This window comes from Condylura cristata, unplaced genomic scaffold (assembly GCF_000260355.1).
Source record: "Condylura cristata isolate star-nosed mole 26May11 unplaced genomic scaffold, ConCri1.0 scaffold00041, whole genome shotgun sequence".
Classification (NCBI taxonomy): domain Eukaryota; kingdom Metazoa; phylum Chordata; class Mammalia; order Eulipotyphla; family Talpidae; genus Condylura; species Condylura cristata.
This window is the reverse complement of record NW_004567142.1, coordinates 4610052-4625218: the sequence shown is the minus strand read 5'-3', so window position 1 is coordinate 4625218 and position 15167 is coordinate 4610052. Positions and strand designations below refer to the sequence as shown.

At 55.3% G+C, this 15167-nt stretch overlaps 2 protein-coding genes across 2 annotated transcripts; both read right to left on the bottom strand.

Moving 5' to 3' along the window:
- Window positions 1-2617: 2617 nt before the first annotated feature.
- On the bottom strand, window positions 2618-5978 carry LOC101623071 (apoptosis regulator BAX-like). Its single transcript, XM_012733702.1, has 6 exons — window positions 5857-5978; window positions 5105-5156; window positions 4886-5017; window positions 4398-4533; window positions 3399-3503; window positions 2618-2994 (listed from the first exon to the last, which is right to left on the bottom strand). The coding sequence occupies exons 1-6, from the start codon at window positions 5888-5890 to the stop codon at window positions 2887-2889; spliced, it is 567 nt and encodes a 188-aa protein (XP_012589156.1). The 5' UTR covers window positions 5891-5978; the 3' UTR covers window positions 2618-2886.
- Window positions 5979-8984: 3006 nt separating this feature from the next.
- DHDH (dihydrodiol dehydrogenase (dimeric)) lies at window positions 8985-14913 on the bottom strand. Its single transcript, XM_004694266.2, has 7 exons — window positions 14773-14913; window positions 14255-14366; window positions 13202-13365; window positions 10784-11036; window positions 10207-10331; window positions 9336-9489; window positions 8985-9132 (listed from the first exon to the last, which is right to left on the bottom strand). The coding sequence occupies exons 1-7, from the start codon at window positions 14860-14862 to the stop codon at window positions 9023-9025; spliced, it is 1008 nt and encodes a 335-aa protein (XP_004694323.1). The 5' UTR covers window positions 14863-14913; the 3' UTR covers window positions 8985-9022.
- Window positions 14914-15167: the final 254 nt, after the last annotated feature.

The window sequence follows — 15167 nt, the reverse complement described above, 5'->3', positions numbered from 1 at the left end:
GAGAGGATTCACCAGCGATAAAGTGGGGAGCAGAACAGGCAGATCGACGAAGTACACTGCTGAGGGGAGCAGCGGGGAGACTGGAGAGGTCTGTCGCGCCAGGTGGTCACCTCCGGGGCAGGCGGGGATCGAGCTCATGCGGAAGTGGCTTAAGCTTCTTAGTGCAGTGCTTTAACCCGCTGCGCCACCAGGGAGGGCCCCAATCAGCCTTTTTAAAGGTAACACCCTGTGGGTAACTTCCTGGCTCAGTACCGGTGAATACCCCCATCCACCCCCATCCACCTACCAAGCCCTGCACTACCAGGCAATGCCAGTAGGTGGTGAGCATGTAAACAAAGCAGCAAAGATCAAAGAACTCCCCTGAGAGACACCCCAAGAGGAATTTGGACCCCAGATAATTTTGGACTGCCGGGAAATGGAGCATCCTGGGAAAAGCTCCTTCCAGAAGGCAGATAGCATGGAGGCCCAGAGGCAGCCTCTCAGGCATTTTGTTTTACAGCCTACCGCAATTCACTGAAATGTTCATGTTACAGGCGATCTACTGTCAATCTGACCTGTTACACAACCATCTGTCCTCTCCCAGGTGCATTCTAGTGGCAATTGTGTGTCCTAGGGCTTTTAACTTCCCGCCTGTGTCCACGACATCTCTTATCTTTTCGTCTTCCAGAATTGCTTAGCAATAACCTACCCCTTATATGCATGTGACACATTTTCTCCTCTTTAGGATAAACAGCATAGAAGGCAGAGCAAAGGAAGGAAGACCTCCTCTGGGAGAAAAGGATCAACAAGGAGGACTCAAACCACAATTAAAGGACATATCCAGGCCCTCCCTGGGGGTGCAGAAGGCTAAATCTCAGCACTATGAAGCTACGGGCAGCCACTGCAGCACGAGTTCAATCCCCGGCCAGGAAGTGACCCACGTGGCATGATAGAACTCGCCTGTCTCCCCGCTGCTCCCTCAGCAGTGGGTTTCACTCTGCCTGTTCTGTTCCCCACTCTGTCTCGGGTGAATCTTCTCACCCCTGCATCTGTGGCCTGTACCCCAGTTCTCATATGCACAAATAAATACATCTTTTTTTAAAAAAAAAAAACCAAAAACCCAAGAATACTCAAAATCTAAGTCACTTTACCCAAAAGCCAGCTCTACAACAACTCCCCCCATCCATCAAAATTTAGTGAGGAAAATCTCATCCCTTGTCACTTCTGCTGGACACCGTGGAAACAGACCTGGAGGACATTGAGGGGCTGAAGGGGCTGCTGTTTTAAGAGTCCTCACATTTTACCATCTTTATGTCAAATGTCAGAGAACTCAGGACCTCTTCCAAGCCAGCTGTTCAGCCCCAAGCTCTTGGGAGCCAGAAAAATGCCCCCTTCTCCTTTTAGTTCTCCTCTGGTGGCAAGTAATCAAATTGACATCAAACAGGCTGACAAGAAGGGGGAGAAAATCTAACTAGGTTTGTGTGAGGAAGCCACATAGATGCTGAATATTCCGAAGACAGACAAAACAGGCATATGTATGTCACAAGGCACTAAGGAGAAAGTGGGAGGGCTTTAAAGGAAAGGGAAGCTGGAAAAAAAACTTCTCAAAAGCTGTAACTGCGCCTCTATCTGGCAGTGGGCTTGAGAGCAGCCTCCCAACACCACCCAGGCCTTTTAGAGTCCAAATAAGCTCCCTGCTTCACAGAGGAGCTGCCTTTCAGCTGCCCTCACAGCATAGGAGCAGTCGCTGAGGGCACAGACATGCTGCTGGGCCGGGGACCGTGTGACATGTGACTGCAGCACCCGGTGAAGGAGTGTCCCGGGGGGGCCAGGCCTGGGCTAGGCCCTCCCTCCCCCCCGCCGCCAGCCTATCCCTGGGATTGCTGCAGTGTTGAAATCCTCAATCTGTGCCCTCAAGGGAGCCTGAGAAAGAGAACAGAGAAAGAGGGGAGAGACCTCGAGAGAGGGGATGGAGACCTAGAGAAAAATGGACAAAGAAAAAGGGGGAGACAAGGACGGACAGAGAGACCTGGAGAGAAGGGACAAGCGTGTGGCTGTCACTGCGTGCCACTGCCTGCTCTCTGACTTCCCTTCTGTCTGTAACTGTCCTCTGCCCTTTTTGGCTCTCAGGGTCTCCCCTCAGGCAGCTCCTCTCCAGCAGCACCCCCACACCAACGCAGGGGGCCAGACCCCAGAGCGCCTCTTCCTCCAGCGCTCCCCCACAGCTTTGTCCCCCAGTGGCCACACAGCCCCACGCAGGCTCAGGCCTAGTCATCTGCCTGGGACTCTCTGGTCCTAGATCAGACACCCCAGTTTCCCCAGAGGGCTCTTGAGCCTGCCCAGGTGAACCCCTTTTCTTCATCTCAGTAACTTTCTGTGGCCCACTCTGGCCTGTTCTTCCTCCAGCTCCCCTTCCTGCCTCCAGCCTCCTCCAGGCCCAGGCTCCTCAGAGAGCACAGAGCTGGCTCAGTGCTGCTTCCAGCTCTTACCTAGGGTGCCACTGAGGTGTTGTCAGGACTGTGGGCTCCTGGAGGGCAGGCTGGACCCAGCTCATCACTGACCCATGGGGAGCACCAGGTGCCCCCAATAAAAAGATGGAACCAACCAGGGATTGAGGCAAATAACACAGACACAAAAGTGTGGCCTGAAAGTTTTATTGTCCAGACCACTTCCCCCAGTACTTATAAAAGTAAGAAAAGTGCTATGAGATTTGGAGGTTCTCCCTGCGAAGCTTGAATGACTTGGTATGGAGAGAAGCCACAGGAGGAAGGGGTGGAACGTAAACTGAAAAGGCAGAAAAGGCATTGGGGGACTGGAGACAGAAAGGGGAGCTGGAGGAAGACGGGGAGGACATTCCAGAGTGGGCACAGGAAGTTACTGAGATGGAGAAAGCAGGCAGCAGGGGCCTCAGCCTAAGTTCGCCAGGCGTCTGATTAAGAAAAACGCGCAGGTCCCGATGGTCATTGCCACTGTCAGCCACTTGAATTTATCATTGTATTTGTTGACGAGTCCATCCTGGGGACAGACATCTCATGTCAGCACTCAGCGAGGGCAGTCCAAGGCTGACTCACAGCCGGAGGGGTGGGGAGGTGTCAGGGAGAAGTCAAGAGCACAGCAGAGATTGGGGCATAAGATAATGGAGACTGGAGAGTGAGGGCCAAGGATAATCAGATTGAGGGAGTCCAGAGGGCCTGGAGGCCCAAGAGAATATAGAAAATACTAGTCAGGTCAAGGGTTACTGGGAGATCCGAGGTCACCAAGAGGTGAGGGTCAAGAACAGATGAATTGAGTTAGTCCAACTTGCAGAGATGCATTCTCAAACACATTTGATGACCAGAAAATGTGGAGGGGAGCAGTGCTGTGGGGGGCTCAGGAATACTCCCAGGTGCAGTGGGGGAGGGAGTGATTAAGGGTCTCACCCAGCCACCCTGCTCCTGGATCCATTCCAGCAGTCGCTCTCGAAGGAAGTCCAGTGTCCAGTGCATGATGGAAGCAATCTGCTCTGGCATGCCTGAGTGCAGGGCCTGCGGGGACGAGGTGGGGGTGGGGACCACAGTGACAGTGTCCCAAGCCCCTTTCTCAAGTCTCTGCCTCCCCTTCTGACCTGCGGTTCTTTTCTAATATTAATTTGGATCTCATCACTGTCAACTTCCCTGCTTAGGAACCTCCCATCCTCCCCTGCCCCCACCTGAGTTTTGGCCCCTCATTATTCACTGGGTCTATTCTGGGTACCCCCTGACCAGTCTCCCAGACTTTGGCCCTGTGCCCCCAAACTCCTTTCTCACCTGTAGTTAGTTGCCAAACAATGTGCTGGGTGTCCCTGTCTCCTGAGAGAAGCTAAAAGGCTTAGCCAGTAGGTGGAACAACTAGTATTTTGCTATATATGTGAGAATAATTTTCAACTCAAAGATCAGCCACCCCATTCTCATTTTTAAAGCCAGAGACAGGACACGTCCTTTGTCCCTGTGAGTAAAGCTAAGTCCTCCAGTGCTCTGCAGGACCCGGCGCCATCCCGCAGCCTCTCCCTTCCCCAGCCCCTGCCTTCAGCAGACCTGGCGCTGCCTCAGGACACTGGCGCTTGCGTGTCCTCTACCACGCGCCCACCGGATGCTTCTCTATCACCGCATCGCTGCGGTGCCCCCAGCGCCGGCTTAATGTCCTTCCTGACCACGGAGACACCAGACCACACGTCTCCCGGCCTTCCTTCTGTGCTCCGCCGCTGCTGAGCACGGGCCAGGCACACGTATGTCAGCGGGCCCCGTACATGTATGTTGAATGAATAAACGAAGGCAGGCGCCCTCAGCTGTCTCTGTCGAGTCCCTCTGCGGACACAGGGCTGCCGCGGGGGCGGAGGCTGACCTCCCAGGTCTGAGGGTTCTGGGGGTGCCTCCCTGGGTTCACCACCCTGCAGCGCCCACCTGGAGCACCAGTTTGCTGGCAAAGTAGAAAAGGGCGGCAACCCGGCTCCAGGTGATGCCTTCTGAAATTAACTGGTTTGCCACTTGGAAGAAGACGGCTACAGTGCAGACTTTATCCTTCACTGATACGATTAGCCTGAGGGGAAGAGGAGAGCCAGTGATGGGATGAGACTGAGTGTGGAGACCCTGCTAGCCCACCCCTCAGGTAAGGTAAATGAGGCCCAGGCCAGGCTGAAATGCAAAACAAGAGGAGGCAGGGGACAAGATGGACATTTACGGGAGCAGAAAATGACTCCCTGAGGAGGTTTCAAGATCCCAGGGGAGGGGCGGGCCTGGATTCAGGACTGCTGAGTTGAGTGATGGGACCCTGGACCCTGGGGTGTGAAGGAACAAAGATTGTGGGTCTGGATCATGGGAGAGGAGGGGGCTGAAGCCTCCTGGTTTTGAAGGTGACCAGTGGCTGGATTCCTGGGTCCCCGAGGCCACACCTCTGCATCTCCTTGTTATTATCCAAGTCTTGTGTGATGTTTTTGAGAATCTGGACCAGCATTTTGATGCCTGCATCCTGGGACATCTCAAATACTGGCCCTCCAGCTTGCCTTACTTGATCAAGGATGAAACTGAAAAGTAAATGGAGTACAGGATGCAGCGTCAGAAAGGGGTGCCTCTCCTCAAATCTGCCCCGGATTATCAGACCTCAAGCTCACTTTTGTAGCAAACAGGCTCCTGTCCTCATGATCTGCTCAGGGATGATGAGCCCTAGAGGAGAAAGGAGGGGACAGGGGTCTGAGCTGAGGAGTCCTAGAGGGTCTCGGATGAGGGGAGAAGGCTCATGGTTCCGCGAGGAAGGACAACAGGACTTCTGGGGGCCTGGTGGATAAAGTGACCGGGGACCTAGACAACTGAGTCCCTGATACAGAGTGAAGCAGGGAGACCAGGGGGCTACTTTTTTTTTTTTTCCAGTTTTACTTATTTATGCATACAGAACTGGAGTACAGGCCAGAGGTGCAGGGGCAGTGAGAGGATTCACCAGAGACAGAGTGGGGAGCAGAACAGGCAGATCGATGAAGTACACTGCTGAGGGGAGCAGCGGGGAGACAGGAGAGGTCTGCTGCCCCCTGTGGGTCACTCTCTGGCCAGGATCGAACTGGCACTAAGGCGGCTGCAGCTTGCAGCGGGGTGGGGATGGGGGGGCTTTAACCAGGGAGTCCTGGGGCTACTCTCAAGGCGGCCACACCTCTGGCCTGAGGGGCAGAGAGGAGAGCCCCCCTCCCCCCTCCACCATGGCCGCAGGCAGGAAGTGGGTCTGTCCAGGTTCTTGGGGGGCCTGAGTCACTCGCAAGAGATGGGGTGCGGAAGTCAGAGAGCCGGAAGCGCTTGGCGATCCCGCGGCTGGGAGCCGGCAGGAGCGATCGCCCCGGGGTTCGCCCCCCAGCCGCCCCTCGGCCTCGGGCCTCACCTCCGCCTGTGCGCCGTGCCATGGCCTGGTCCATGCCCGCTGCTCCCCCGCTGACTCTGGCGATGCCGGCGCGACGGCAGAGTCCACTCCCGGGGACTGCGACCTCCGACTAGCCACCGGCTCTGCCCCAAAGAGGCGCCCAGCCAGCTGGCGGGAGCTCCACCCCCTCTTGCGCCGTCCAGTCAGCGACTCGCTGCACGCTCGGCCCACCAGCTCGTGTGTGCGTGTGTGTGTGTGTGTGTGTGTGTGTGTGCGCACTTAACAGGGATATGAAGTTCAAAAAGTAGCAAAATCTCTGGTGATAGACGGGCAGCGTGTGGACCCCAAGAAGGGCTTCTGGGTTGTCCAACATGTGCTTGAGCTATGTGGTGATTATCGGGGTGCACATATTTTAAAACCCATTCAGCTGTGTAGGTAAAACTTGCACTTTACTGTGTGGCTTTCATTATCTCTCCTTATAAACAGAGAAAAAAAAAGATCAACCCATTAAAAAATAATCTGGGGCATGCTACGGATATCTATTCAGCCTATATGGTTAAAATATCTATTTTTAATCTTAGGGAGTGAACGAATGAACGTTTTAGCAAAGGGGTCTAGAAAATGAATATATATAGTCAGTTGCATATGGTACTACAAATACTGTTTTATTAAATTCCCTTCTAAGTTTTTTTTTTTTTTGAAAAAAACAATTACCAAGCAGGAAGTGGAAGAAGCTTTGTAAACAGAGAAGGGGGAGGGGAAATCAACAGATATTGTGCAAGCAAATCCGCTAAGACATCCCAAGGACAGAGGGCCCTGAGAGCTGACGTAGGAAGGTTTCTTGGGTGAAGACAACAGGCCAAAACTGGGGTTTCTCATACTGACTAGGGTGTGAAAAATGAGTCCATCCTGTTGTTGGTTGAGACCAGCTGTTCTGTTTCGCTATTGTGCAACAAATCAGAGCAGAATAACAATAACCCAGTGCTGTATTTCCTCCACAGGTCTGTGCCCAGCTGGGGAGCCTCCGCCTGGAGTTCTGGGGTCACTAAGTGTCTCCCATCAGCTCCCCAGTGGGGCTGGGACAGCAGAGAGTCTGAGGCAGTTGTCTCCTGACCTGGCGCTCCTCCGTTTTCAGGGGCCCTCACGGCTTTCCATTTGGCTTCGTTTAAGACTCAGTTGATTTGTGGATGCATACAAAGAGCAGGGTGTAGGCCACATGTGCTTTGTGTGGATTAGTGTAGCCCTCTACTGGGCCAGGGACGGGCCCTGTGAAGGGCTAACCAGACGATGACTGCTGTGTCCAGCCTGCAGTGAGTCTTTATTTTGCAGCGTGCTTTTTATACCCTTTTATACCACACATTCGCAAGCAGTAACAACAGTGTATGGGCCGATTCTAACTCTGTCTGGTGTTCTGGTTCTTGGAACACCCTGGCCAGCCCCAGATGGCTGAGCCCTCACACCCTCCCGGACACTTCTCCTGACCTGCCCTTTAGCTGTCTTCCTCAGGCATGGCTGCTGGCTCGCATGACCTATTTTCTCACACTCTTGGAGCTCAGACCTGGCACTCCAGAGCGTCCCCCAAGGTGTGTGTGTTCTCACGTGCCTTTCGGTGTCCAAGTCCAGATGCCAGTCAAGGCCTTGCAGGAGCTCTGCTAATAGATTAGAATCATGATTTCAGGGCAGCTGAAGTTCTTGAATGGTGGGTGAAGGTTCAAGAGGGCCTCCCTGGTTGCATGGGGGCTCAGTCTCAGCACTATCAAGCTACTGCCAGTCACTGCAGCACAAGTTTAATCCCCAGCCAGGGAGCGACCCCCAGGGTGCAGCAGACCTCTCCTGTCTCCCGGCTGCTCCCCTCAGCAGTGTGTTTCAGCCGAGCTGCCTTTTCTGCTCCCCGCTCTGTCTCTGGGGAGTCCTCTCATCCTGCACCTCTGGCCTGCACCTCAGTTTGTATACACATGGATAAAGAAATCTTTAAGAAGAAAAAAAGAAAGAGAAAGAGAAAGAGTGTGTGTATCTGGCAGCCAGGAAGAATGGTATTACCCTGCCTGACCAGAATTTGTTCAGTTTTGTTTCTGCTGTGTGCCAGAGCTACAGAAATGTTATGAGATCACAAGATTTCCAGGAAAGAGAAACTGAACTCTACCACTTCATTGGAGAGGAAATTACCTCAGCCAGTGCAGCAAGTCCAGCAAAGGCTAATATAACGTGGCTTATACAAGGCGGAGGCTTTCTTCTGTCTCATGTAGCAGCCTAAGATACTAACACTAAAATTCCACAGGCCAGGGAGGCTGACAGCTCATATATGGCAATGTGACGTGGCTGCGTGGCAGGAGATATCAGGATTAACATTATTCAGAGGGATATGTGAGGGTGCTTTTCGTTTTAAGATTTATTTATTTATGCTTACAGAAGTGGGGTACAGGAAGGAGGTGCAGGGGCAGCGAAAGGATTCACCAGAGACAGAGTGGGAAGCAGAGCAGGCAGACTGACTGAAACCCACTGCTGAGGGGAGCAGCGGGGAGAGCGGAGAGGCCTGCCGCGCCTGCAGAGTTGACTTGGGCTGGCCACACACCTAGCTACAGCTCCCCTGGATGCTTGTTGAGTTGAGCGGCACTGACTTCGTGATCACACCGACAGATTGGGGGATGACCCAGACGTTAACTATCCTGGCATGGAAACTCTTGCAAAGGCAAATCCCTCCTTCGCTGCTGGAATTACTGTACCCAGCGGAGAGCCAAAGCTTCCAGAAGCCGATGCAGAGACCTCGCCTCAAAGCAGAGGGCCATCACCTAGCAATTGTGAGAAGCTAGTGCGTGCTGGAAGTTACTCATACACCACCCCACTTATTCTTCATCAGAGGAGGTAGTACTGGTATGTCTCCTTTACTAAGGAGGCAAAGGCAGAGAGAAGCTGGGGGACAGTGGCTGGGGGACACCTCCTAACCTGTGGTTAGGGACACACCAGCTGAGGTCACCCAGATTGTGGCAGGCAAGCTCAGCTCTTCCCCAGCTTCCTCCTTGGGAACATGTGAGAAATGTGACCCTGACCCCACATTTATCTTCTTTCCCACATCCTTTCACCAAATTTATTCTCCTTTGATGGTGGGCTCTCTGCAGCCCCCCCACAAACCACCGCTGGCTACGAAGATCTCTGTGCAAACCATGTCTTTATTTACTCAGGACACGCATCAGCGTTTGTCTTGGGGAAAGGTGACTCCGATGGCCTTCCTTGCCTCCTCGAGGATGGTAGCCAGGAGCTCACTTTCCGCCAGGGGAATCACAGGGCTTTCCTTCAGGCCTGGGGGAGAGTGCCGTTTGGGTGACTTTACTCAAGGCCCAGACCACCAAAAAGTTCCCAGAATCCCATGCGGAGCAACAACATAGGCCTCAGGCAGAGGGATGCCCCAGGGGGAGCTGGGAGTTTTGTTCTAACCGGCATGTGAGTTGCTGAGGTGTTGCCCTGGGACCCCTGCGCCGGCCCCCCACATTCCACATCCTTACCCTTACGCAGGCACTCGCGGACATGCTGGGCTTCATAAGTCATGCCTGGTCCGTTAGTAAAGTTGAACTGCTTGTTTGGGGCCGGGGGCAGCGAGAACTCCTTATGCTCCCCGTTTACCACCAACTCTGTGGGGCACCAGCAAGGGTCCAGAACCTGGGGCAGACAACAGGAGTCCTACTGCCTCCGCCAGCCAGGCTGCTGGGCGCTCCTGGTGATACACAGGCACCCCTCGTGCCGGGTGGTCAAGGGCTGACTGTCCTCCCCCTTCGCTGGTTACTGGGGGTGAGTCCTTAGCAGTCCAGGTGCCACAGGAGTCTGCCACCCCAGAGGCAAAGCCCTGGCCAAGTGGTGGCCAAGACCTGAAGAGCACTTGGCCCATCTCCTGTCAGTGGACCCCTTTGCAAGGAGACTCAAGCCAGCACCTTCTTGGCCACTAAGAATTTTTCCTCCTTAAGTCCCACTGCTCTGGGAAGCCTGCATAGTTCCATACCTAAATCTAGATCAAATGGAAACGCAGAGAAGTGGTTGACACAAGCCTGGGGTAGGTTCCAAGTGATTCAGCTCAGGGCTCCAGGAATCTAGTGAAGTCCACCTTTGGCTGTGCCCCGGTTCTGTGCCAGAAGCAACCCCAGAGGTCTCACCGCTGTCTCCCAATGGCGTCTCCTCAAGCCCGAGGAGCTTGACAGGCCACAGGCCACCCTCAAGAGGGTCCAAGCTCCAGCACTGGGCCTGGTGCTGGGCCGGACCCCATGCAGTGAGGCGGGGGAAGGCCGAACCTCCAGTTCTAGCAGCCCCAGCAGCTTGCTCCTGCTCTGAGGGCCACGCTGCCTGAATACGCCCGTCCAGCTCGGCTGGCCACGCTGCCCTCACCTTGGCACTGCCCTTGGTGCCGCTCACGTAGGCCGTGTTGGAGAGCTCAGCGGTGATGCTGCAGGTGAAGCTTCCATGGACGCCCCCGGGGTACTGGAGTAGCACAGTGACGGTGTCGTCCACGCCTGGGAGAGGACAGGGAGAAGGCCTGGCTCAGATCTGATCTGGGAGTCCTCGGGCCACAAGGAAGGCCACACACCTCAGGGGTCCCTCTGTCCCCAACGGCCACGATGGCAGAGCCAGGAGCCAGAGAGCAAATCAATAGCTGCTCAAGAGCTTGGGGAGGGGTGTGGGGGGGGGAGGAAAGAATTGGCTGTGGAGTGATTTTTTGTTTGTTTTTCTTTTCTGAGAGTAACGAAAATACTCTAAGATTGATGATGGGGATGGACAAGAAAGTCTGGGGTGCACGGAAGCCTTGCAATGCAACTTCAGGCGAACCCCTTGCATGGTACCTGGCCTGGACGTTCCTGCAGCGGGCGAACTGATTCTCGGGGCCAGGAGGCTCATTCCCAGCGTAGTGCTCCCAGGAGGCAGGGAGCACTCCCACGGCCGTCAAGGAAGCCAGGACTGACCGTACCTGTCTCATGGCGCCTTCCCACGGCTGAAATCTTCTCTGGCTTCTGCCCACCAAAGACCATGGAGATGAACTGGATGCAGTAGATGCCAATGTCCAGCAGGCCACCGCCAGCCTGGGCCCAGTCCACGGCTCGGGGAACATGGGTAAGATCCTTCCCAAATTCAGCCCGAGCCACCCGAAGGTCCCCCAGGGTGCCCTGGGCCAGAACAGACCGCAGCGTCTCCAGCGCAGGAAAGAAGCGGGTCCAGATGGCCTGTGACCACAGAGGGAAGACAAGGACGTGGCGGGGAAGGAGGGGGGAGGGCTCAGGTGTTAAGCAGTCTGTTCTCCCAATCTTGAGGGGTACCTGTTGCTCAACAGTCTCCAAACAAGGCCCCCCTTCTTTCCACAGTCCACCCGGCCTAAGGCATGACCTCCCCGCCTCTGGTTTCTCCGCTCTGCCCGCCTCCCCACGCCACGGCCCCTCAGGTCAGTCTTGTCCTTTGCCTCAGATCACCGCCCTAGGCGGGCGCCCAGTAGCACAAATAAACCATGTCCTTTCCAAGTCCTTATGTTGACATTCTGTCTTCCCTGTAACCTACCTCCCTGTGTATTTGGAGCGGGGGATTTTAAAGAGGTCATTAAGTTAAAACAAGGTACTGGGGTGACCCCTAATCCAGTGAGATTATAGTGTCCTTCAAAGAGGGAGTTGGGAGCTGGCCCGTGAGGTGCAGAGAAGCCACGGAGAGGTCTTGGGGGTCCGCCTGCTGATGCACTGATCCAGACTCCTGGCCTCCAGGAGTGTGGGGAGAGAGGTCACCCAGTCTGTGCTGGTACTTTATACAGACCTAGCAAACTGGCTTTGTCTTCCAGTCCATTCCCTATTAGCTCCAGGGGGATCTTTCTCCTGCTCAATCATTTTCTATGGCTCCCGACTGCCTAATATCAGATCCCGTTTTTAGTGGGCACATAATACATGTGTAAGATACTGTACCCATACTTTGAAGAATGAAACCTACCAATACCCTTGCCAAATAGTTATTAGTATGTTCTTGCCTTATTTTTAAAAGATTTACTTCTTTTTGCATATAAGACCTAGGGAGCAGGCCAGAGATGTGGGGCGAGGTGAGGAGATTCAGCAGAGACAGAGTGGGGAGCAGAACAGGCGGATCTACTGAAACCCACTGCGGAGGGGGCAGCAGGTGAGCCAGGAGAGGTCTGCCGCGCCCTGTGGCCACTCCCTGGCCGGGGGTCTAACTCATGCTGCAGCGGCTGCGGCCAGCTGAATTCATAGTGCTGCGCTTTAACCCGCTGCATCAGCAGCCCCAGTGTGCTCTTGTTTTAGATGAGAAAATGGACCCCAGCGAGTCAAATTACTTGCTGAAGTCACCAGGCAAGAACTGGGGAATCAGAGTCCAGCGTCCTCCTCTGACTCTAAAGACAGGAAGGTGACTTGCCTAAGTCCCTACTAAACACACAGAATGACCTATTTTCCTTAAGTCTTTTCTCTGCTTTCTCACTCTGGCCCTGTTTACCACTTTACTTTTCCTTTAAGCTTCTGACAGCCCCTGGCTTCCAGAAATCTCCTTGAGCATCTCCCAGAACGCACGGGCACCAGTGGGTTCCATCAACCTCCCAGTCAAATGCCTACTGACGCCCTTCCAACTGGGCTGTGGGACCGCCGGCTTCTGTGATGGCAGTGACTTAAACTCCTTAAAAGATTACGAACCTCCAGTTTCAATGTTGGGTTGCTAAGTGTCAATCAAAATGAGGAGGCAGGGCCCTCCCTGGTGGGACAGGGGTTCAGTCTCAGCACTGTGAAGCTCTCTGCAGCCGCTACAGCACCAGTCTCATCCCCGGCCAGGGCGCAGCAGACCTCTCCTGTCTCCCCTCAGCCGTGGGTTTCAGTCCATCTGCCTGCTCTGCTCCCCACTCTCTCTCTGGTGAACCCTCTCACCTCCTTGTACCTCTGGCCTGCACCCCAGTTCTTGTATGCATAAATAAATCTTAAGAAAAAAAAAATGAAACCAGCTACGTAGTCCTTGGCATGAAAACTGACTCTAGGCAGAGCAGCGGCCATCTTAACTAGGGGTACATCCTCTGCCTTTTGGTGACCACTGTATTCACTGGCAATTGGCAAAATATAAAAAGTAGCCAGGCTAATGAAAGCTCCTGCTTAATCGGGAGGGCTGCAGGGGGTCCTGGGTCCTTCTGACCTCTGTCCTGGAAACCCACCCCAAGTGAACCCACTGACTCTCCGAGCCGCGTTCATGTCTGTTTGCAAGGCCAGGTGTGCAAGCGCCTACAGCATGGCTGCTGCTCTAGCAGCTCACAGGGCACGCGGCAGGCTCGACCTGGCAAACTGGCCAGCCACCATTCATTCCGTGGTCATCCTAACTTCCGGAAGGCCCTCCCGATGTGTCCGCTGGGTCCCCTCACCTCCATGAGGAAGACGCCGCGGGACCGCGCCTCGGCGACCATTTCGCGCACTTCTGCGGCGTTCACGCCCATGGGCTTCTCACACAGGACCGCCTTCCCTGCGGCCAGACACAGCAACACCGCGGCCTTGTGCTGGGGGTGCTGGGTGCCGATGTAGACCACCTCTGAAAGGACAAGGGTGGGCAAGAGCTCAGTGGGGGCGCCCCCTGCGTCTGAATAACTGGGGCCCTCCAGAAGAGTCAGCCTGCTCTGGTGGGCCCTGGTTAGCGTCCCTTAGTTAGGAGCCAGGCATTCCCTGCCATGGCTCTGCGTTCTTCAGATCATCCCCAGCCCCGCGAAGTTGGATGAAATCATTTCCGCCTCACACAGCCGCCAAGAGGTAGATGCTATGATTTTGTCCATTTTACGGATGGCACTGAGGTGGGCCAGCTGAAGAGCAAAGAACCAGCCCTGGAAGCCCGAATTCCAGAGCCTGGCTCCTTCTGGCCCAGCTGCGTTGTCTAGCCTCTCGCCAGGCTGCACAGGGACACAACAGCCCTGACCTCCCGGCACCTAACGCCTGAACCAGCTCCTTCAGCTGCTTTAGAAATGCAGGCTTCAGGGCCCTTCCTGGTGGAGCAGCGGGCTGAAGCGCAGCAATACGAAGCTGGTCACAGCCACTGCGGCAGGAGTTTCATACCCAGACACAGAGCTGACCCACAGGGCGTGGACAGACCTCGCCTGTCCTGCCTACTGCTTCCCCTCAGTATATTTCAGCACATCTGCCTGTTCTGCTCCCCACTTTGTCTCTGGTGAGTCCTCTCACCCCCTGTACTTCTGGCCTGTACCCCAGTTCTTGTGTGCATAAATAAGTAAATTCAAGCTTCACCCTTGAGGGACAAAAGCAAGCTCACTCTAGACAGCTCATGAACCCTAACCAGTTTCACAGCTCTGCCTCTGACCAGCAGCTCTTCCAGAAGCCCAAAGGGGGTGTCCCCACCCCACAGAGACTTGCAGCCCTGGGGTCAGCCTGAGACAGTGCCCCTGGAGCGTGCCCCCAGCCTTGCCACTCACCCACGTTCGGGTCCTTGGCCAGCTCCTCATAGGAGCCATAGGCCTTGGGGATGTCATGCTTCCGTGCAAACTCCTTCGCCCGGCTCAGGTCGCGGGCCGCTACCGCCACCACCTGCAGGGACGCCAGGGTGAGACGGAGGGATGGGGACCAGGCAGCCCTGGGAGACAGGTGATGATGGGAAGGGGTGACGGAGGCGGTCCGGGAGAGGAAGAGAGATTACCCCCAAGACGGGAGATGTGGCCCAGAGGAGGAGGTGACGGGGACTGGGCACTGGGTCCTGGGAGAGAGACTTGGGGCAAGCCATCATTGAGCTCCCCCATCTCTAGGCTTTCCACAGCAGCCCCGCAGAAACCTCCCCCAACTCCTGTTTACAGGACAGGAGAGGAGAAGGCAGTGAGTGGCGAGTTAGGGGGCTGTTAAGCCTTGGGGACTCGAGCCCGCGACCCCAACTCCCTCCTCAGGCCCAGGAGTCCCGGCCCCCAGTCTCTTCTTCCAGGACCCCGCAGGGAGGGCGGACCTGATGCTCAGAGCGAGGCAGCATCCGCAGCACGGTCGTGAAGTCGCTGGAGATGAGGCCGACAGCCACGATACCCCAGCGAAGCGCCATGGCTGCAAGCTGGAGCCCCAACGTCCCCCACCCTTCCCGGCGGGAATTAAAGCCCCCGGCCCGCTCCCGTCAGGGGGCGTGGCACCTTGCTCCGCCCCTGCCCTTGCCCTCACGCCTCTTTCCATTGGTTGTAAGGTGGACACGCCCCTCTAATCGCTAGGCGAAGGAGAAAGACGGTTCATCCTAGCGTGCCTATTGGGTGGGCGCCGTTGGCTCCGCCTTTTAGGGGCGTGTTGTCTCCGAGCTCTCCAACCACAAGACAGGGGGCGGGGCTTCCCTTCTCCTTGATTTATCCCCCTGGGTCC